The 24,775-nt window shown below is 41.2% G+C and overlaps 2 protein-coding genes across 3 annotated transcripts in view; both read right to left on the reverse strand.

The window, feature by feature from the left end:
* The window catches only part of LOC140077158 (P2R1A-PPP2R2A-interacting phosphatase regulator 1-like), a 981,687-nt gene that overhangs the window by 559,909 nt on the left and 397,003 nt on the right, over window positions 1-24,775 (reverse strand). The window lies entirely within an intron of this gene.
* Window positions 1-24,775, reverse strand: part of GPC3 (glypican 3) — a 296,911-nt gene that overhangs the window by 132,781 nt on the left and 139,355 nt on the right. For both annotated transcript variants that reach the window (XM_072123247.1, XM_072123246.1), the window contains exons 4-5: window positions 22,496-22,626; window positions 16,078-16,203 (exon numbers count right to left, since the gene is read on the reverse strand). In XM_072123247.1, coding sequence (XP_071979348.1) covers window positions 16,078-16,203; window positions 22,496-22,626 — 257 coding nt within the window. The remainder of the gene's footprint in view (window positions 1-16,077; window positions 16,204-22,495; window positions 22,627-24,775) is intronic.

A 24,775-nucleotide genomic window follows, 5' to 3' on the forward strand; every position in this document is an offset into this window, starting at 1 on the left:
CATAAAATATCAAAAAGTTGCACATTTTTTGTGCAAAACTCTTCTTATGTTACAATTGCAATTGAATTGCATAAAAAAAATTTCCCCCTATGTAAAGTTAAGAGGGATCACCTCCTGTCTAAGCCTGTTTTAGTGATAAACCATCTATAGGGCTCTGAGAATTTTAATAGTATCTAAATAAAAGTGTATGTTTTAAATCAGTGGTTCTCAACCTGTGGGTCGGGACCCCAGCGGGGGTCGAACGACCAAAACCGGGGGTCGCCTAAAGCCATCGGAGCCGCAATTTTACTGTGTTTTTACTGCAAGTTGCATGGTTTGGGGTCACCACAGCATGAGGAACTGTATTGCGGGGTCACAGCATTAGAAAGGTTGAGAACCACTGTTTTGAATGATCCCTTAACAGGCAGGATTTGCTTATTGAATATTTGAATTTTGATCGAGGGGACATAAATTATTTAATTTTTGGGACTTGTACTCCCTGTTGTTTTGTTTTTAAAGTTAAGAGGGATGACTATGTTTCTTTTGCTTAGCATTTTACAATTGACAACATTAAGTGTAATATAAATGTTAAAACTGTGGGGCTCATTTACCAAGGGTCCGAACGCTGCATTTTTGTCCGGTTTCCCGCCGATTTCCGTTTTGCACGAATTGCCCCGGGATTTTGGCGCATGCGATCGGATTTTAGCGCATCGGAGCCGGCTTGCACACGACAGAAATGGGGGGGGCAGGCTGTCGGACAAACCGACGGATTCAGACAAACTGCGGAATTTAAAAAAGGATTTGTGTCGCAAGATCAGCACTTACATGCACCAAGAAGAAGCAGGTGAACTCCGGCGGACCTCGGGGCAGAAGCGACGGGCGCACGAGTTTAGTGAATCACGGAAGATCCGAATCCTTGTCAGACAAGGCACCGCGAGATCGCGACAGCACCAGGTAAATAAATCTGCCCCTATATATGAAATATTTATGTATATATTGTTAAAGGAAATCTACCACTCGGGTAGACATAATTTAAATGAAATACTATTACTGGTCTAGAATATGCCTTAAACACCTGTTTAATGCAAAAAAAATAGTTTTTTTTTAAATATGGTAATTAGCAATGGGGGCTCCTGTGGACTTCAAAATTACTATGTGCTAAAATATCTTCCCACTCCCATCCCCCTGCCTGAGAGCCGGTGACATGCGAAGTCTCGTGAGTGAGAGCGCTTGTCCCCGTTAAGCAGCCGCTCGCACTCACGAGGCTTCACGAGAGGCGGTTGATGACACCGGTTCTCAGGTACGGGGATGGGATTAGGTAGATTTGATAGCATATAATTAGGAACTGAAAAAGCTTTGGGCCGCCTGTGTGACATCCACACGAACACCTGCCACTAATTAGCACATTTAAAAAGACAATTTTTTTGCATTATACAAGTGTTTCAGGTATAATCAAGATATGTTCTAGAGCGCAGGAAACACCGCCGACCAGTGAGCGTATTTAGTTTAAATTGTGTCCACCCAAGTGGTAGATTTCCTTTAAGGCAATGCCAAATTCACAACACGGAACAGGGGGGAATGGTAATTCATCAGTAATTCTGGTTGTTATTGGCCCTAATTAGGTAAACCTAAAAGATGAAAGAATCAAAGATCCGATTCGCTGAAGGTTTTTTCAAAAGATTTCCAAACTCGGGTCCAAATCTATTCAGTAGGAACCAGTTTTGCCACTAGTCCTGGAAATTGGTATATAACCCCCTCTAGTTCTCTAAAATACAGAGGTTTTAAAATTTTTTCAAAAAGTCCTATCTCATTTCATTAACTTTTTTTACACATTTTTTTTTTTACTAAAACGATAATAACGAAACTCAATGGACTTGGTACAAACGGTCACTAATGAAATCCATCAAAAGTCCATTGATTTCTGTAGACACACTAATAGATCTGCGAGACTTCCATTATTATCATTTTAGTAATAACAGAGGTCCAAACGCAGAGGTGCAGTGTAATGAGCCGCGGCTCTCAGGTTCAATGCAGTGTGATGATTATTTTTATTTGATAATTGTGCAATCTGCAGTTAATTAGGTGACATCCTTTAGATTGCAGAACAGTCTGAAGGACAAGTCCCCGGGTTACGTACAAGATAGGTTCTGTAAGTTTGTTCTTAAGTTGAAGTTGTATGTAAGTTGGAACTGTATATTTTATCATTCTAGCTCCAGAAAAATTTTTTGGTCTCTGTGACAATTGGATTTGAAAAATGTTGGATTGTTATAAGAACCAAGATTAACAATAAAGCTCAATTGCAGACACCTTTAATAACTGTTATGGCTGATTATTGTAGCCTAGGGCTAAAGTACAATAAATTACCAATATCCAGAGGTCCTTTTGTAACTAGGGGTCGTCTGTAAGTCGGGTGTTCTTAAGTAGGGGACCACCTATATGGAAGTACAGAGCCTGCAGGAGGGAATCAAATCAAAATGAGGGTGTGAACTGGACCTAAGAGCTCTGGGAAGAGTAACAGCAGAATTTTACCAGATGGGTTACGTAGCGAAGCAAAAAAAGAGTCGGATTTAATTTGGTGCCTGAAATATGACTATTTTGTAATTAATCTACAAACCAACATATAGATTCATTCTTGTCAAGTTAACACCAAAAATAAAGTTTATTTATCATCCTTGCGTCACAGAGCAGATATCACCAAAATATGCATAAAAGATAAAACACTGCCAACATTTAGCAGTCTCATAAAAAAATAAGTCTCCATACACACTGCTGTGTCTTTTTAATGAGATTCAGACGTCCCTTCAAGCTCCTATAATTAAGAAATCTTCAAGGCCGTTTCGATCAGAACATTTTAGATTCTGCATTTCAATATCTTAAAGGACTATGTATTCCATAATTCACGAGCAGCCATGACAACCTGCCCCCTCTAATAGAAGACAGACGTTACACAGCTATCCGGAAATTAAATTCCAATTGCCGGCCATCAATGGCTTTTTCAACGTGACTTTAGTAAGAAAGTACAGAGACATATGAAAGGGGCAAAGCACCCTAACCTTGACTCGACATATCCCCCCATAAAGAATGTTGTATATTATTGTTATTTGTACAGATGCAGACAATGTTATCATAAGATTAGCAGAAGATTTGGCGATCTCTCAGGCATAGCTCAGAAATTAGAAACTGACGTTTTCCCATAGACTTGTCGAGGTTTAACTGCATTTTTGGTGAGCTGCCAAATGGGAATGAAGCCAAAATTAGTAGTCACACACAAACAAACTACCAAAAAAAAAAAACATACAGCTTGATGGAAATATATGGAGTATGGAATGGATCCAAGCACCATCGAAGTCATGAAGCTGGGCAGAAGGATGATAAGTGGTGAGGAGATACATTAGTGTTAACCAAACAAACCACATTAGATGGTCCATAAATTCTCATGTATCTAGATCTAATGGGGGCAAATTTGAGGTTTTAAAGATGAACAAATTCACAGAAATTAGTTTTAAGACTATGTCCATAGGATTTGCTGTTACACTGGGTATAAATAAATTCAGTCTATAGTGTTCCGAATGCAGGAAAAGCCGGATCAGATTTTCCGGACCCCAAAGGGATGGACAGATGAATTTCCAGCGTCATATTGCTCAAATTTCCCTAATGGGATTATGTCGGGTTTCCTGAATTTTTCCTTTTTGCCCTGATTTGCCCCTGGTTTTTGGCGCACCCAATCGGATTATGTTGCATCGGCGCCGGGTTTCATGCGACACAAATCCAGACTGATTCTGACAAAGCACGGAATTTAAAAAGCAAATTGTGTCGCACTCACTTGTATCAGCACTCACATGCACCGGGAAGAAGAAGGTGAACTCCGGCGGACTTCAGCGGGGGAAGCGACACATGCAGGAAATTGGATGCACGATCTTAGTGAATTGCGGCAGACCCGAATCCTTGTCGGACAACACACGGCGGGGATCGCGACGTGATGGGTAAGTAAATGTGCCCCATTGATGTAGGTCTGGTTTCAGTTGAAAAAAGAAAATGCATAAAAAGCAACATTTTAGGCCAGAAAACTGACGTAGAAGTACTGATAATTCTCTCACTATGTGACTATGGCTTTAGTATTGATCAGACCCAATACTAGTCAACACATAGATGACTAGTCATCTACTTCATACATGGTTTCCCTACTTCGGACATCATGATCCATTATTAAACCCATCCAAACGTCATGTTCTGTCCAAGCATGACCGATTTGACACAGAATAAGAGATGGATTCTGGAGGATAGTCTGTCTAGTTTGTAGCTTTTGATATATGGTCTATAGATTTACCATATTAAGCATTTACCAAGGATCCTTATTCATCTAAGATATTTTGTGTATATGTGTAAATTCTCAAGATGTAAGTCCATGAGTGAAGTCTGTTATTCATTATGGTCATCTTCAGAACAACTTACTATAAGATTCTGGAACATGTTTCACACTGTTTTTCCAAATTGTATAACACGGTGCAAATTCTTCACCTTCAAGAACAACTTCAGGAGATCTGTGCATGTTTTTCATATTATTCACTGCTTAAATCACCAAGTGTAGGAGAACTTGTCTCTACTTATCATGCATGTATAATGAGATCCTACACAAACGCCCGTGACCTTGTAGTGCACATGTGCGCCTCTCTTTCATGTGCAGAGGACCATCAAATATCTACCATGTGTTGGGTAGAGTTTCCTTCTTTCACCCACATATGCCAAGATTACTAGTTGGATCTGAAGTTACTAAAGCATATGGTGGGCTTCCAAGTTAGCCTCTGACTCAACATGCTATCACAGCTCTTTGGAGTTCCAGAAGAAAGCATACTTTGTAAATGAAAAGAACCATCTTGTGTTGTATGATCTGAGGTCTGCAGCCTCAGGAAAATACATAGCTATCCTCTCCATTAAGATGTGAATAATGAAGTGTTAGGGTTATAGCTACTAAGGATACTTTCCATCATATGTATCATAGACTAAATATAAGAACCTGACATAAACTATTTTAGTATACTGACAAGTGTCCTAAACCATAGAGCACATAGAGAAGAATGGGTCCCATGGGTGAAATCAGATCCGGTACATTTTATCATGCTGTTCCCGTAACAGTAGTTTTAAACTTGTTGACCGGTTAATCATCTCTTGCACAAAATGGCATCTGTCACCTTTTTTTTGAGAGGGACATACCATAATCTCTGCCTAAAAACTACATTGAAGGCAGCTCCCTTAACATCAATCATAAGGCACATTAGTGATGGGACGTTCGCGAATGAACCAGCACAAAGAGCTGGCTCTTTGCATAAACCATGGGAGTCGCCTCCCTTCAGTGAGCCTATGGTTCACTTAACCCTGTCCCTAATCGTTCACCGACCAGGATTCGGAGCTGGCGCGATTCACTGAGATTGTGCATCCAATTTCCTGCATGTGTTGCTTTCCCGCTCAGGTCCGCGGGAGTTCACCTTGTTCTTCCCGGGGCATGTAAGTGCATGGGTTGCGACACAATTTTGAATGTTAAATCCTGCACTCAGTCCGAATCAGTCGTGTTGTCCGACGGCCCACCCCCCGATTTGTGTCGCATGAAAGACGCCGCCAAAGTCCGATCACGTGCACCAAAACCCCTTCTAAATGCGTTGCTAAAAGGAAAAAGTCGGGAAACCCAACGAAGATGCGGTCCACGGACCCTTAGTAAATGTGACCCAATATTTTACGTCTCCTACCCCCAGATGCAAAACATCCCATCTCTGCTTTGACCTGTCCCATGTTCTACCATGTACTTCCATGAGTGAGGCATAAAGAAGTCATCCGTTCATCCTGGTATTTCCGGGCTCAGTTTAGGATAATAATGTCTAATGTAACAAGCGCCTGGAATATCGGGTAAAGTATAGACAGCAGAGGCGCATATTGTGATCTTTACATCTCTCTTGTGCTTTATATCCAGGCCAAATATTCCATTGAAGCGGCTGTCTAGTGGAGATGCCTGGCGTGTCACCGAGGACACCAAGTTGAATCATTTGCTTGATGTCTCGGAGGCCATAGTAGGTCCTGGAATTCTTTTCCATGTATGGGAATTTTGAGATTGCCATGAGTTTGACTTCCACATCCCCGCCCTTGGCAGAGAACATAGTACAACACTTGAGAAACAAGCGATGGTATGTATCCGTCTCAATGTATAAGATGTGCGTTATATCTGATGGGAATTAAAAAGAAGCCGGTTATTAAAGGGATACGGTGTAATTCTTCCTGGTTTATTTGCAGCGGAGGAGTCTAATCCTCAAACTGTATTTTCATTCCACATTGTACCGAGATCAAAGCGGCTATTCTGGCGCTGCTGCCAATTAGAAAGCAATGTATTTGTTTACCTAAGGCATGCGGGAATTTACTGACGTGGATGGTATACTACATGCTTCACCCGCCTGCCGACTGCTCCGAATACTTAGAAATGTCATGCTTCAAATTGGAGAGTGCACGCTCCCTGTCACTGCTGCTTTCATGTGCGAATCCTTCAGCGACGTTCAGCCTTGCTGGAGTTACAGCTATAGATCATAATCGCCCATCGGCTCCGTAATTCACAGGCCGGCAGCGTGCGGCCCGCCATGTGCCATGTTTTCATCACACACTACAGATGTAAGCTCACGTTATGAATGCCCTTGACAGTCATCAACCAAAAGTCTGAACAACTATTTACTGTTTACTCTACACACGGCAAAGTATATAGAAATTTATTTCATAGGGAGGCAGAGAAACCTACTGGACTTACATCACAGTGCAGAGATAATACACACAGTGATGTCACAGTACAGGGATAATACACACAGTGATGTCACAGTACAGAGATAATACACACACTGATGTCACAGTACAGAGATAATACACACAGTGATGTCACAGTACAGGGATAATACACACAGTGATGTCACAGTACAGGGATAATACACACAGTGATGTCACAGTACAGAGATAATACACACAGTGATGTCACAGTACAGAGATAATACACACAGTGATGTCACAGTACAGGGATAATACACACAGTGATGTCACAGTACAGAGATAATACACACAGTGATGTCACAGTACAGAGACAATACACGTAGTGATGTCACAGTACAGGGATAATACACACAGTGATGTCACAGTACAGGGATAATACACACAGTGATGTCACAGTCCAGGGATAATACACACAGTGATGTCACAGTATAGAGATAATACGTACAGGGATAATACACACAGTGATGTCACAGTACAGGGATAATACACACAGTGATGTCACAGTACAGGGATAATACACACAGTGATGTCACAGTACAGGGATAATGTACACAGTGAGGTCACAGTACAGGAATAATACACACAGTGATGTCACAGTACAGGGATAATACACACAGTGATGTCACAGTACAGGGATAATGTACACAGTGAGGTCACAGTACAGGAATAATACACACAGTGATGTCACAGTACAGGGATAATACACACAGGGATGTCACAGTACAGGGATAATACACACAGTGATGTCACAGTACAGAGATAGTACACACAGTGATATCACAGTACAGGGATAATACACACAGTGATGTCACAGTACAGAGATAGTACACACAGTGATATCACAGTACAGGGATAATACACACAGTGATGTCACAGTACAGAGATAGTACACACAGTGATATCACAGTACAGGGATAATATACAGTGATTTTTCAGAAAAAGGAAAATCGATTCAATTATATCACAATAGTGATATCAAGCATATAGTGAAATTACAGTGATGTCACAGAATAGATGTTTCTTAGTGGTTGAAGGAGTAGGTTGAAAACAAATTGCACCAACAACAGGTTCTTACTCCTTGGGTTTGGCTGCAGTCGTCATATGACACGGGGTATATGTGACGCCCTACAGACGATTTCCATACACTTTCTATGTAGATTTCTTTTTCCACAACACATGGATGAGATTGTGTAAATGCTTTTTACTAAAAGCTACTCCATATGTCTCAAAGAGGTGTCTACTCCATATACATGAGTGTAATTAAGAATCCTCAATCCCGGGGTTAAGTAGATTCATAATTCTGGTTGATGGAAATCTGACTTGTCTCGTAAGTTATCACGTAATCCTTCCAGTCACATCGCCTTGGCTCTAGTCACCCTAATAACACTGACAGGTGCTTCCAGCCCAGAAGATTGCCCCCATCATGGGCAGGTCACATTTCCTTGACATGTTCTTGCATTACCCCGGAGCCCAACTAGGCATCCGTCTGTCCTGACCACCTGCCACCTGACCCGAACGAATTGTTAGAAAGATGTGTCTCTTATTTCTATTAATTCTTGGACGCCTCCTCATTTATCAAAAAGTTCGAAGTGTATTGATACATTTGCACAACTTTTCAATACATTTTGCACGTGTTGGAAATTATTTTATTACTTTGTTTTATCAGATTTATTTTTTTTTTTAATTTTTACACTTTTCGAAAGTGGCTCAAAATATTTGAAGTATAAAATACTGTATACTATATATAAAGTATAAAATATTTGAAATTTGAAGCTTTTCCGTCCACAGAAGGGATAGAGCAGAGGTGTAACTTTAGAGGGTGCAAAGGATGCAGTCGCAACTGGGCCCAAGAGGCCTAGGGGGCCCATATGCTGTACCTTTACTATATGAGAGAACTAATACAGACAGTCCTTGTTTTACATTCAAGATGGGGTCTGTAGGTTTGTTCTTAAGTTGAATTTGTATGTAAGTCGGAACTGTATATTTTATCATTGTAATCCCAGCCAGAACTTTTTTGGTCTCTGTGACAATTGGATTTTAAAAATGTTGGGTTGTCATAAGAATCAAGATTAACAATAAAGCTTCATTACAGACACATTTGATAACTGATATATCTGTTTATTGTAGCCTAGGGCTAAAGTACAATAAATTACCAAAATCCAGAGGTCCGTTTGTAACTAGGGGTTGTATGTAAGTCGAGTGTTCTTAAGTAGGGGACCGCCTGTACTTCAGTTTATAATTATCTGCATTCTTTCATTTATTTAGCAAAAAATCTAAAACATAAAAAAATACCAGGCTCCAAATCTTAAAACAGAGCCTTTCATATGGCACTGGAGGTGACCTACAAATATTTTCAGGTGTCAGCGAATCTGAGTATCAAAAGTGAGATCCTTTATTCCAGTTCAGTGAAAGGAGCTTTCCTCACATCTGATGTATTTGTATTTTTTTCAGAATATCAATCTTCATGTATCATAATTCTATATTGTACCAAAGTGACGTAACTCCTTGCATTCTATATCACTATAATGCTCAAAGTCCTTAGTTCTAGTTACCCAAATAGTCCGGCGCTGCTATTCCATGGATTGGAATGGACTCTTTGCATCAGATATCACTATGTGACTCCTTTGCTTTAGTCACCCTTATAATCCACTGCTGCTGGTCTGAGAGGAAGAAGGGGCTCCTTGCATTATATTATCAGTATGATGCTTAGAGTCCTATCCTTGGAACCATGGCTTGTCTATGAAATCTGCCCTGTCTACAGTCTGGACCGAGCACAGTTGTATTACATCGGCCTCACACTGTCCAGTAGTTAATGGTAGAATTGGACTATTTTAGGGCCGGGCTGTTTCTCAGTTTAAGTAGGCCCCTGGGCAACAGAGCCTTAGTGCCACACTGTCCCCCCACACATAAGCCACACTGTACCCCCATAAGCCACACTTGTCCTGCCCATAAGCGACACTGTTTTCCCCTGTAGATAAGCCACTGTGTCTCCCCATAAGCCACACTGTCCCCCCATTAGCCACCCTGTCCCCCTTCATTAGCCACACTTCCGCCCCTCATTAGTCACACTAGATCATTAGTCACATTAGATCATTTGTACCCGTGTCTTAAAGCAACACTGGTACAATTGTTCCAGGGCCGACATTTTTTCTGCCTCCCAAGTGGGCCCCTCTAGCACCCTTGGGCCGTGGCACTTGCCTGGGTAAGCCGTGTGCTGGCGCTGGGCCTGTGTAAGGGCCCACCCCTTTAACAAATATAATTGTAACACCCAGTTCTCATTTTATTATTTGCTAGGAAGGAAAAGATGCAGTAAAATGTGGTTTTATCAAGTATATATCAAAATCTCATGACAAATGACAAGTCCCCGTAAAATTCTTTATTTCAAGTCTAGGCCACCAGACATCTCTAGGGTTTCAGAGTCTCCTGGTGACAGTTTTCCCTTAGGCAGAAATTGCTTCTTTTCCTGTTAGTGTCCCTTTAAGTCAGATTTGGTGTGGTAATTGGCGCTATGATTTAAGAAGTCAGCATGTCTGGAGTATTTCTAGGTAAGTACATAACCTCTAAATATGCAGCGCGCAGGTTGTAATTATGCTGAATAGCCACTTAGGAGACATCTCCAATTGATTTAAAGGAGTTCTAGTGACTTAACACAGACGCTATTAAATCCTATTAAAATCAAGTGAAAAATCAAACTTTAAATGCACATTAAATTAGATGAAAAACATCCCCAAACTGATCCTTCAGCTGGACACATAGAGGTCGCCCACCACCCCAGGCCTGGATATTCATATTAATGGATGCATATCTCCGATGCATGAGGAATTTTTAAAAATGATGGGCTGACATCTTGTCGTCCCTGTAGTGTTTCAGGTCAGCTCTGTAAGTACAGGTTAATTAATACCTAAGGTTACTTACCGAGGAGACACTGATATATACTTCAGCCGATTCTTCCCTAATAGAACTGGGAATTTATTCGGCTCAGATATGAGGAATGAAACAGGATGAGAGAAGTCAATGATTTCATTCTCGTCTCTGGATAATGTAACAGTCATTAAAAAGCAAGTTTTGGCTTCTGCTCTGAAGGTCACAGAGATCTGCATATTTGCATAATGAGGGATGAGACGTGGACAAGGTCATGTGTAAGCCTGTAAGAACGCTGCTTGTAGGTCTGACCAGTGTCACAGGATTAGTGGATTCATCATCATTATCCTTAAAGTGAGATAAAAGCCCTGGATCCAGAGGGTAAATATCATCTGACATTTACCTTGCAACAAACGTTTGAAAAACATACTAAAAAACAGGCGCACATTTACCAAGCTCCTGCGCCACTTTGCACGTTCTTTCATGCTCAAACTGCTTGCTCATGTATATATGGTGCACAAAACCCTATCCGTTCCGGGGCTCAGTCCAACCGTGCACCACATTTATCATGTAGATTCCAACAAAAATTAAGCTCTGTCAGAGGAGTGGAGGGGCGCTAGATTCATGAAAAATCTTGAATCTGGCGCCCCCTGTGCACACCACACAGGCAAACTGCACATAATACAGACTGCACTGTTTTTAGTAAATCTGGGCCATTGTGTGTAAATAAGGAATGCCAATATTATTAGTCAACTATGATTTATATTCTGTATATTATAATAATTTTCCCCTCTGCAGCCTCAAATCCTACATCTCAGTTCTTCCTGAGCTGCTGGATGGAGTTCAGCTGCTATGATGTCTCCCATACACTGCATGACGTTAGTACATGTATTTTTCGCATTAGCATGAGTAAGTTAATTCACTACATTATAAAGAAGTATAGAGTAACTGCAACACCCCCCACCGGGGCCTAGCCTTTTCTTGGAGGCAGCCAGGGCCCAGAATACCGGAGTGGCTGGCGGTTGTGGCCTAGAGCATGCTGATGTCACGGTGCTTGGTATGGGGAGCGGAGGGCTGTCCTACAGCCTGGCAGGTCTCCAGCAGGTGGCGTGTGCAAGAAATATGGAGGGAGAGGCTGTGGTACTGGTTTCTCCCTGGGGCAACCCCTGAGGTGTCTGTAGGATGAATCCCTGGGTGATGGATGAGGTAGCCCGTGGTGGTAACAGCCATATCCAGGGATCAGACAAAGGCAACGTTGTGCAAAGAAACTTACAGTTCTTTATTCAACAGCAGGCAATGGCCAAATGATAACAGCAGGTTTAACAACAGATTCTGGAAGCTGGAAGAGTCATCGAGAGTTGGTCCACAGGAAGGTTACACGCAGCCTGTAGTTTCAGGCTGGGCTGATAGAGATGGAGATTAGTCCGAGTGGTGGATCTCAGCTCTGGAATTAAGTCTACTGACTTGCCCTGGGTGCTAGGCAGTGGCCTGAAGCACCTATGATTACTGGTATGAGGACACTGGCTAATGCAAACTCTGACATCTGCTGCTCCCTCCACTGCTCTCTGCCCAGACAGACCATCAGCTCTGGTTCTCTCAGAAGACCATGACTGAACCAGCAGGGGTTTATATGCTCCCTTGGTCAGGGTGGTAGCACTTCTCCAATCAGCTTCCAGCAAACTTTTCAAGACCATCATTGGACAATAGCATTAGGTATTGTTAACTCTTGCGTTACCAGGCCCATGCATACACAGCAAATTTTATATTGAGAAGAACATTCACTCATGAACATATGTCCATAAAAGCAGAAAGGACACATCCTCCATTCCAGAAGAATCTTGATTCTAGTACCATATGTAGGGTGTGATTCCAGACTTGTAGGAGCGATAATATTCATGCAGCCCAGGGCCCACGGCAGGCTTAATCTGACCCTGCATGAGACTAGGCTATGCATTGTATCATATCATTACTTTCCTATCTTGATAGACAAAGAGATTATAGACACAGGGTGGAAAGAACAGGTCAGCATTTTAAATGGAACTTTAGGAGCAGATCAGTGGCATAACTAGGAGAGTTTTTTTGTCAGCAAGACTGAAAAAACCACAGATATGGCGCAACTTCACTTCTGAAGTGTCTTTACAGGCAGTCCTTGGGTTACATACAAGATAGGGTCTGTAGGTTTGTTCTTAAGTTGAGTTTGTATGTAAGTTGGAACCGTATACTTTATTATTGTAACCCCAGTCAAAATTTTTTTGATCTCTGTGACAATTGGATTTTAAAAATGTTGGATTATCATAAGAACCAGGATTATCAATAAATCTTAATAACAGACACCTGTGATAACGGTTATAGCTGTTTATTGTAGCCTAGGACTAAAGTACAGAAAATTACCAAAATCCAGAGGTCTGTTTGTAACTAGGGGTCGTATGTAAGTCAGGTGTTCTTAAGTAGGGGACCGCCTGTATTTATAATGTGGATTTTTCAGTCTTGCTGACAAAAAAACTCCTCCAGACCGCGGGATTGATCCCCTGGACGCTTAATCCTCGTGGTTCCTCGTGTCCACCGGCAGCACTCCACATATATCGGACTACATGCTAGGCTACAAGATAGCCGCAAGGTGAGCAGTTTTAATTTGAACTTAAATCATCCTACCAACTAACTCTACACTTGAGTCGTAGCGCCCTGGTTCTTCCCTTCTATCCTTGATTCATAGAATCGGTCCAGACCATTTTCTCGTAACTAGGAGAGGCAGGGCCCCATAGCAAACTTCTGAATGGGGCCCCACTTAACCCTTACAAATATACGTACAGGATATACAAACCATATATAAATATGCATACAGTATTAAATCTTGTGGGTCATGCTTGATGTCAAGGGGGCTGCCGTACAAGGAGGCTAAAAGGCATGGTTTTCCTTATCCCATCCTGGAAAACGGATTTACATTTTAAAAGTACTATATACACAGACATACAGCATATACATATAAAAATACAGCATACACACATTTAGCTGAACATAGAGAGAACCCTAGCCAGAACCAACAAAATTGTCCTCATCAGATGATAGGAAATGGACATCTGAAAGCAGCTATGGAGATGTAAAGATGTACCACAGGGAAAAAAAAACTAGAAGAGGAAGAAAAGAACATAGAGGGATAGAAGGAGACACACCAGGAAAATGCATTTTCAATCTAAGCTCTAAAACTTTGAATGAAAAATCATAGAAAGATATTAAATAAAGGATTACAGTTTGTCCCAGAAGCTAAATTGGATAAATCCCAAACAAATTTGTAATATTAATGTGAAAAAGTACTTCACCTCAAAATTGTGTGGAATAAGAGGAGACATGGAGACACCAAGCTAAAAGAAAAATCAGATTGTATCCCTAATATTAGTAATAATGAGAGTGTAAATACCTTTAGGAAGATTGTTTTAAATTAATTTGAGAACATAAAGAGGAAAAGTTGGAAAGATAATCTGACAAAAGGAGAGAGATTTGCTATTCAAAATCTTAGACAAGATAAGGAGATAGTAATAAAAAAAAGTACTGATAAAGGGGGAGGGGGCTATCTTGAATAAGAAAGACTATAAGGGATACTTCACATTGGGGTTGTTTTTCACGTCCGTGGTTCAGTGATTTCCTTGGATGCCTTACAAAGCCATTAATTTCTATGGGTCTTTTCACATTGTCTTGTATTTTCAATCCGTTGTCCGCGGAAAAAAATTATGAAAGATGTCCTATTTTTTCATGGTTACGGATCACGGAAGCCAATAGAAGTCTATGGTTCCAGAAAAAAACTGATGAAACATCTGTTTTTTTCCACTGATGAGGCTGATGTTGTGATGTTTTCAAAGCAATGTTAAAAAAATATTTTTTGTGGACACGGAGACAAAACGGAAGGAAAGCGGATACAAAACAGAAGAAAAACGGAGACACAAAGGAGACAAAACGCGACGGATGCGCAACTGAAGCTAAGCACCAATGCCAATGTGAAAGAGCCCTAACTCAAAAATGTATAGACAGCTTAAAAATACAAACACATATATGAAGATAAAAGGTGATCCCACAAACAAATTTAAAGAAGAATTAGAAAACTTAGTAAAAGATGCAGAAGAGAAGGGCATTCTATGTGAAAATGAATACAGACATTTAAATATAAAAAAATCACAAAATTCCAAAATTCATTGTTTATGGCATGGACGCTGGGACTGGTTCTTAATCCAGGTGCTCCTCGGAGTTGTATTGTGCTTTTAACATTATTTGCTAAACTTTTCTCTTCCAAAAACTATTGACGATTCATTCACTGCCAGCATTCACAACTGATTCCATTGATGTGTGATGGGAGGAGCTATTTGTGTCATGATAACTATGGAGCTGGGTCGATTTGTAAGTTTGGAATTGGATGCTATGATATAATTAAGGAAATTTACAATCAATGATAAACCAGGGACAGTTACTCATAGATCCAGGCACCGTGACTGTGGCAATCTTTATATATTTGTTATCCATGACCTCCTTCCTTCTAAGATCAACCTTTAAAATTATAATAGAGAGCCAGAAAGACTCTGGGGGTGTTATCAGACCCCTCCATGTTGCAGCTTAACCCCCCTGCTCCCTCAGCAATTCCCCGCTCCCTCTGCCTGATGTAATCTCTCTGGTGCACAGGAAGTTTCAGCACATAGTGGGAGGAGGGAAGTGCTGCTGCATAGTGATAGCCTGTGAATCTGCAGCACAAAGAGGCTCTGGGAACCACCCCAATAGCCTTTCAGGCTCAATACCATAATTTAAGTACATTTTAGAAGGAAGGAAACCATAGATAACACATGTAAGACGATTACCACAGTCCCAGCACCTGGATCTATGAGTAATTGTCCCTGGTTTATCCTGATAGAAATTTTCTTTAAGTAGTAGACCATATGCAATTCAGAGACTGGGTTTATCTTCATTCTGTAACCATAATGGCAAGAACTTTCTGACAATGGTGAAGGATGGCCCTGCATATGAGTTACATACAAAACAGGTGTGGAATTTTATAACCAAAACTTTTTGCAAATGTACTTGAATTTTTATGTTAAATTCATTAGAACACAAAGAGTGTTATTAGGTTTAGCACAACTACACCATGTTGTACGCGTCACATTAGACTTTCTATAAGGTGGTTGCAGATATATTTACATTCTGGTTACTGTAAAAGAACAGTAGACTGTCATTTTAATGTTTTGTTAAATTTTTTTTTGGAATAATTTATTCTTTCATGCCGAGTAACTGATAATTAGCTATGTTACCCCCTAACTACCCTTAATTAGCGGCTGTGCTGTGCCCCTGAAATAATAAAATAGTAGTTTACTAAGACCAAGCAAATCATAACTTACAACCAAGCGATGAGCCCTCTGCAGAGTCTACGGGGAGAGCATTGAAATATCTAGCATAGCATATAATTACCTTTCAACGATTTCCTGTCCGTTCCAGCAGGAGGTGTCATTTTCGGCAATGGTGGTATGACGACAGACGAGCGCAGGCAGGCTGCCATAGAAATGACTATAGGCTTTCAGCTTCATTATAAACTCCCTGCAAAAACCACAAACACAGTTAGCAATGTCATGTTAGCAGATGCTCAATGAGCCCATTAATAGGACTCCAGCGAGATCCGTCCTCCAGTTATTTTTATGATTTATGAATTTGGAATAAACATTTTATAAGGGTTATTCACACTTTGTCGGCACGGCGTGGTTTTGCCACAATTTTAAAAAAGTTGGGAGATAACTGTAATGCGTGAATATCAAGAACAGTTTTTTGATCTTCCTCCTCTTTGATCCTGTGGGTGTAATGGTCCCCAATGTTGCACTGGTTTGGAGATGTCTGAAATTCCTGCATTGTGGAAGAGTTCATATATAACTGAGGGTGACAGACTTCAGTTTGCTTATCATCATGATAAAATGGGTGTGGAGTAGTGATTTTCAACCTGTGTGCCGCGGGGAAAGTTCTCCGAACCATGGTGCCCCTGTGTAGCGCTGCCGCCGCGCCCCCGTGTTTCTGTGACCATACTTACCTACAAGCCCCGCGTTGGCGATCCGCCCATCTTCTGTAGCTCCTGCACCGCGCGGCCCATGTCACGTGACTGACGCGACCTGACATCAGGTCGCGTAAGTCACGCGACCAGAGGCACGCGGTGCAGTAACTACAGAAGATGGGCGGATCGCCATTAGGAGTGAAGGTACGCGGAAGAAGACATCAAGGGTAAGTATATAAGGTTATTATTTGTATAGGGAAGGCAGCTAGGGTCATTTTTTTAATTAGTAAAGGGAGGCTGGGGCTTTTTATTAGTTAAGGGGGCCACTAGGGCCTTTTAATTAGTAAAGGGGGACCTCTAGGGCCTTTTAATTAGTAAAGGGAGGCCTCTAGGGCCTTTTAATTAGTAAAGGGGGCCTCTAGGGCCTTTTAATTAGTAAAGGGGGGCCTCTAGGGCCTTTTAATTAGTAAAGGGGGGCCTCTAGGGCCAATCAATTAGTAAAGGGGGGCCGCTAGGGGCTCTTAATCAGTAAAGGGAGGCCGCTAGGGGCTCTTAATTAGTAAAGGGAGGCCGCTAGGGGCTCTTAATTAGTAAAGGGAGGCAGCTAGGGGCTCTTAATTAGTAAAGGGAGGCCGGTAGGGGCTCTTAATTAGTAAAGGGAGGCCGCTAGGGTCTTTTAATTAGTAAAGGGAGGCCGCTAGGGTCTTTTAATTAGTAAAGGGAGGCCGCTAGGGTCTTTTAATTAGTAAATGGAGGCCGCTAGGGTCTTTTAATTAGTAAAGGGAGGCCGCTAGGGTCTTTTAATTAGTAAATGGAGGCCGCTAGGGTCTTTTAATTAGTAAATGGAGGCCGCTAGGGTCTTTTAATTAGTAAAGGGAGGCCGCTAGAGGTTTTTATTAGTAAAGGGAGGCAGCTAGGGGCTTTTAATTAGTAAATAGAGGCCGCTAGGGCCTTTTAATTAGTAAAGGGAGGCCGCTAGGGTCTTTTAATTAGTAAAGGGAGGCCGCTAGAGGTTTTTATTAGTAAAGGGGGGCCGCTAGGGGTTTTTAATTAGTAAAGGGAGGCCTTTTATGACTGTTTTAGTGTCATTTTGTGCTATTTTGGTTGGTGGTGTGCCCCAGGATTTTCTAAGTATAAAAAGTGTGCCGCGGCTCAAAAAAGGTTGAAAATCACTGGTGTATTGGGTTGGAGAAGTGTTTTATTGACGTGTTATTTTTTAAACAAATTTAATTTTTTTTTTATAATAATATAATTATATTATGTAAAATATGTCTTCTAGTTTTGTGTTGTGGCTTATGTGTGTTATTATGTACAGTACAGTGAAACAATTTCCCTTTTGGGATACATAAAGTGAATGTAATCTGTAAGAATTTTATTTAAAAAATCTTGGCTCTCTAAAGGGGCAGTAACAGAAGAAAACCCATCAGTTTGCAGCTCTCTTTAATTTTTGCATTTCCATATTTTGCTCCCCTTCTTTAAAAATCCATCATTTTTTAATTTTTCTGTGCATAGAGCTTTATAAGTGCCGTATAGTGGCTGGATTTCATATTTCATGCCATATATTGGGAAGTTGGAAAAAATTCCAAATGCAGTGAAATTGATGGAAAAAACATGTTTGTGACAATTGAGTCCTCTCCATAGCCGGTAAGTCTTTGCTGCATATTGCAGCACCGATCGCGAGTGTTAACCCCTACATTGCCGCCGGCAAAGCTGCAGGCAACTTCAAAAAGATGGTGGCGCAAGGGCGACGCTATCTTGTTGGAGATTGTCACTCCCCGTGACGTCATCGGGGAGCGCCAATCCGTTGCTATGACAGCCTCGGATCTTCCAAAGACCTCAGGCTGTCTGGATTTAACCCATGCCTTACTATGTGCTAATTGTACATTGTAATGTATGAGGATGAAAATCCCCATATACTGCCTTACTGTAGTATAGCAGTCTATGGTAGGATCAATCAGATAACCAAGGGTTAAAGTACCCTAGGGAGTCTGAAAAATAGTAAAAGCATATTAAAAAACTGTTTATTTTAAAAACAGTTAAAAAAAAATTATAATAAAAAACCTAAAAATTTTAATCACTCTTCTTTCCCTAGAAGCCATATAAATATTAAAAAACCTGTAAAAATCATAAACACATCAGGTATTGCTGCATCCGAAAATGCCCGGTCTCTAAAAATATAATAACGGTTTTTCACTGCGTTCAACCCTGTAACAGAAGAATTTGAAATTGGAACTTTTTTGCCATTTTGAAAAATATAAAAAATTCAATAAAAAGTGATCAGAAGGTCGTACAGCCCTAAAAATGATAGCATTGAAAACTTCATCAAAAGTTGCAAAAAATGAAGAAAAAAAACACAGCTCCATAAAGCAAAGTATGAAAAACTTGTTAGCACCAGATGATTGTGGGGAGTGAAAAATGGAAAAAACAAAAAAGGGCCAGGTCCTTAAAGGGTTAATATTAATGCTGAATAATAGTCAGACAGTATATTGTATCACAGTCAGAGAATATGCAGCTGCTAGATATTAACCAGTCAGCTGCTTAGAAAAAAAAAAATCTTCCTGGCACAAGTGTTTGGCAGAGAGACTGGGCATCTGGCCAATCTATGTAGTAAAAATACACAAAAAAGGAAACTGCAATTACTACTGATGTGTAATCATTGTTTATAGCAACATGTAGTGTGTGGGAGAAGTATGAGAGGAAAGTCATTGTTTGGAGTGTGCGTACAGGTATAACTGCTTCTTACTGGCAGACACATGTCCTATGTACTATTCTATGTATCCTGCTGCCTCCACTAGGGGGTGCAGCTGAGTACTGCGCCTACTGATCATTACACTAATGTTACAGCGCCACCTCTGTCCAGGGGACTGAAGCGCAGTATGTGGGGCTTATACTGGGAGAAGGAAGAGACATTGATCCTGCTGTTTATCCATGTGTTTTCTATTCCGCACTGAGTTTTTAATTCAGTACTTTACATGCTCAAAAGGAATCCATATCCATTCCATGTAAAGAACAATCGAAATATAAGTTGGTCTTCATACACACATTTTATCTCATAAACTACTTTCATTTCCACAAACTTTATAACCACCACATATATGGAACGTCCCCAGTAAACGGGTGGGCAGATGCTTCTAATAACAATGTATGGCTATGTTTATGGGGGGTTTTCATTGTCTCTTGTTTTAGGAAAAGAACTGTAAAAAAAGGAAGACCCCTTTGTGTAAAATGGTTACTACTAACGAAGCAAAGAATATCTTATTAAAGGAAAATTGGCACCACTTTAAACCATACAAAGCAGTGTTAGGTATTGTCCCTGGAGATCCGTGTAATCATACCTTTGTTAGTGTTAGTGGCAGCAGGACTGTGAAAAATACATTTATATTACAGGATTGTAGTTGGATTTGGACAGCTCTGTCTCCTAAGTAACTTCTGTTACAACAGGACAAGGGGGCACACAGATTGGTGTTTTAAAGGTATTTGCTTTGCACCCAAAGTGCACAAACTAAAAATTCAGGGGGATAACAAGTGTTTACTTAGGGGACTACTTTGATAATTATCAGTGCTTCATATCCCTTTTGGGTAGTAAAAGGATATAGCTACTACCCAAAAGGCATTACCATAAATGTTTAGTATGTTGTATGGGCTGTGTTTTCATGGGGTGTTTCTGCAAAGGGATTATTTCTAGACATGGGTGTCATACTATTATTGATTTGTAATTTGTATTATTTATCGGACCTGTTGTCCCCCCTAATCTTTTGTTTGTGCACGGTAATGTCTGTGACATTCAAACATAAGCTCTGCAGCAGTGGGGGGGGGGGGGGAAGTGTTCAGCAGTGAAGAGATCTCACACACCAGTGCACCATAGCACTCTGAATACAGCTACAATCCTGGAATATACTGTATATACTCGAGTATAAGCCGACCAGAGTATAAGCCGAGACCCCTAATTTTCACACAAAAAAACTGGAAAAACATATTGACTCCAGTATAAGCTGAGGGTGGGAAATGCATTGGTCACAGCCCCCCCAGTCTATATCCTGCCAGCCCCCTGGAGTATATAGCCAGCCAGACCCCTGGAGTATATAGCCAGCCCCCTGGAGTATATAGCCAGCCAGCCCCCATCAAGTATATTGCCAGCCAGCCTCATCAAGTATATAGCCAGCCAGCCCCCATCAAGTATATAGCCAGCCCCCCCATCAAGTATATAGCCAGCCAGCCCCCATCAAGTATATAGCCTGCCAGCCCCCATCAAGTATATAGCCTGCCAGCCCCATCAAGTATATAGCCTGCCAGCCCCCATCAAGTATATAGCCTGCCAGCCCCCATCAAGTATATAGCCTGCCAGCCCCATCAAGTATATAGCCTGCCAGCCCCCTCAAGTATATAGCCTGTCAGCCCCCTAGAATATATAGCCTGCCTCCCCCCTCAGGTATATAGCCTGCCTGCCTGCCCCCTGGAGTGTATAGCCTGCCAGCCCCTGCCGGTCTGGCGCAGGCACCATGACTTCAGCTGCAATCTGACATCATGGTATGTGCCGATGCGGCTGACGTCACGAAGACTGTGACGGACAAGGACCTGATGTCGGAGCCGCGATGGATGCTGGGGAGCGCCAGAAGGTGAGTTCACTTTTTGTTGCTTTCCTTGACTGGAGTATAAGCCGAGTTAGGGTTTTTCAGCACATTTTTTGTGCTGAAAAACTAGGCTTATACTAGAGTATATATGGTATATCTATTTTTCACAATTTTCCTTCAGCCAATAAAACACATACAAAGGTATGAATATACAGATCTCCAGGGCCAATACCTAACACTGTCTGCAGTCTGCATGGTCAATGCTGCTCATTTATATCTCATTTAAACATAAAGGGGTCCAATTGCTGTATTTTTCTAGCAAGTCATCAATATCCGTTAGGGTTCAACATACCCCAGTTTATCAGTTGAATGAAGACATGTTTAAAAGCAGGCACAGCAGGCTGACCCATGTTACTGCAGCTTCCATTCAAATCAAGTTACCATTTACTCCATGCCTGGAGATGTGTTTGTGCCCAAAGTTTACTACTTATTGGTAGAGGCACCGAGAAATGGCATCCACCAATTTGAGCTTTTTACCCAGTGGTCATGTAGGAGTGATACGTGGCCAAATATTATGTCCTGGTATTGATATAATAATTAGCTGGTCTTGTCTGTTGTTTACAATGTTAAAAACTGCACTAAAACCACAGTATTGTTCTTTTAGGCTACACACATTCATGGGGGACGTATATACGGACGACGTATATACGGACGACGTATATACAGCGTATATACGTCGCTCAGCACACGTGCGGCACCATACCGTTCCATAGATAGGACATGTCCTAACTTTCTCTAGAATACGGCACCGTGCATCATATATCACTATAGAGAGGGGCGGGGTTAGCGGCGCTCATCCCCTCCTCCTCTCCCCGGGACCAAAGTGTGCCCGCCAATCTACGGTACTGCGGGCACATGTTAATGTGATTTATCAGACCTGTCTGAGATAAAACCGTTCTAGTTGCCCATGGAAACCAATCAGAGATCAGGTGTAATTTTATAAACTGCAGTGGGAATATGAAGGCTGATCTCGGATTGGTTGCTATGAGCAACTAGGACAGTTGTGCTCTGAGACACTTCTGATAAATGAAATGTAGAGCATCTGTTCAGATCATAGAAGGTGACACATAGACACATGCTCCATGTACTTTGCCAGATGCCCTCAGCCCTAGCGTGGACGCGTGATCTGAGTAATGTGTACCCCTTCCCACTGAACATATGTACTTGTCCATACGATATGACAGGGAGTGACATATGACATATGAGTAGCTCTGCTCACCTCCTTTTTCCAGACAAGGTTTCTTGGTTGCCTGTGTTGACCTTGATTGCCTTCTTGTTGATATATGTATCTCCTCCATTACGTACGGACCGTGACACTCTGTGCTTGGAGGTGCCACATAATTTATTAACCTGAAAAATATATATTGGGATCTTGTTACAACTGAGCAATAAAAAAAAGGCTCAACACAAATGTCATGTCTTTCGATAAACGCATATTCTGTATTATAACTACAGATTTAGCATTTGGAGTAAAGTGCGTATCCCCAGACAAGAAAACTGCACTTCCCGGGCTAAATCTCCTAAGATTATAGGAAGGTATCATCATAACACTTATGGTATTACATTTTCATTTAAATTATTCCAGTCTTTCCACTAGTATGTACAATAAGATACCATTTCCCTTGTCTGCTTTGCTGTATAGCCTGGGACATCATAAGCAGAAATATCTTATTAGCATTAAAATATAGGGAAGTTAAAGGGGTTGTCCACTTTTAGCAAATAATTGATATTGTTTGTGTAATGAAAAGTTATGCAATTTTCCAATATACTTTCTGTATCAATTCCTCACAGTTTTCTAGATCTCTGCTTGCTGTTCTTCAACAAAAAGCTTCATTGTTTACTGGTCTTGGATAAAAATTGATCTTGTAGTGTCACACAAGTGCACGGCTTGTTATAACACTCTCCGTGATATAACCAGCCGTGCATCTGTGTGACATCACATGACCAGGGATATAGCCAGCTGTGCACCTGTGTGACATCACATGACAGGGATATCAAAACCATGCACCTGTGTGACATCACATGACCAGGGATATAACGAGCCGTGCACCTGTGTGACATCATATGACCAGGGATATAACAAGCCATACACCTGTGTGACATCACATGACCAGGGATATAAGAGCCATGCACCTGTGTGACATCTTATGACCAGGGATATAATGACCCGTGCACCTGTGTGACATCACAGGACCAGGGATATAACGAGCTGTGCACCTGTGTAACATCACATGACCAGGGATATAACGAGCCGTGCACCTGTGTGACATCACAGGACCAGGGATATATAACGAGCCGTGCACCTGTGTGACACCACATGACCAGGGATATAACAAGCCATGCACCTGTGTAACATCACATGACCAGGGATATAAGAGCCATGCACCTGTGTGACGTCACAAGACCAGGGATATAACTAGCCGTGCACCTGTGTGACATCACATGACCAGGGATATAACAAGCCATGCACCTGTGTAACATCACAAGACCAGGGATATAAGAGCCATGCACCTGTGTGACGTCACAAGACCAGGGATATAATGAGCCATGCACCTGTGTGACATCACAGGACTAGGGACCAGTGTTTATCCACAGGGAATATACAATGAAGTTTCCTATAGAATGACAGCAAGCAGAGATCTAAAAAACTGAGGAATTGATACAGAAAGTATATTGGAAACCTGTATAACTTTTCATTACACAAACAATATCAATTGTTTGCTGAAAATAGACAACCCTTTTAAGCAAGACATGTCAGAAACCTCTTAATTCACTTTTATGAAAGAATAATGAACTATAATATGAAATAACAATACAAATGAAATATTTTCTTACAATTCTATATTGGGGCAGATATTTCAAGCTGCCTAAGAGTAAGAATGTGCTTAGTTGCTCATGGAAACCAATTACAGCTCCCCTTTAAAATATTCATGTGCACTGCTAATATGAAAGCTGAGCTGTAATTGGTTGCCATGTTCTTTCTAGTAATTTATGAATTGGTAAATCTTTTTCATTAACATTTTTTAATTTGTCCTATTCCATACAAATAATTTATGATATGAGATATGCTGATATTGCAGCTAGTAAGATCTGAGGGAATAAAGAAGATAATGGAGAGTGAGACACAACACAAAACAGAACACAAAAACCCACAGAATTTTTTATGTTTGATAGTTATAATTTCCACGTTCCCATAGTTTAAATTTTACTATTACTATTGTATATTAAAGGGGATCTACCGCCAGAATGAAGGGTTGTATGTAAATGAGCCTAAGGGGCTCCAGACTCCATAGGCGTTAATGCATGCAGACTTTCATCCTGGTGGTAGTGACATATCTATTCATTCTTTTAAGTATTTTTTTCTGTCCTGTTTGTAGGCTTTGCTTAGCCTGTCAGACACTCTGTATACAACCAGTAACCAGGTCCAAGAACTGGAATGAAGAACACTAGATGCCACCAATGGAGGTTGAGTGTGTGACAACAAGCTGTGAGCTAAAGC

The sequence above is a fragment of the Engystomops pustulosus genome, chromosome 9 (assembly GCF_040894005.1).
Source record: "Engystomops pustulosus chromosome 9, aEngPut4.maternal, whole genome shotgun sequence".
NCBI lineage: Eukaryota > Metazoa > Chordata > Amphibia > Anura > Leptodactylidae > Engystomops > Engystomops pustulosus.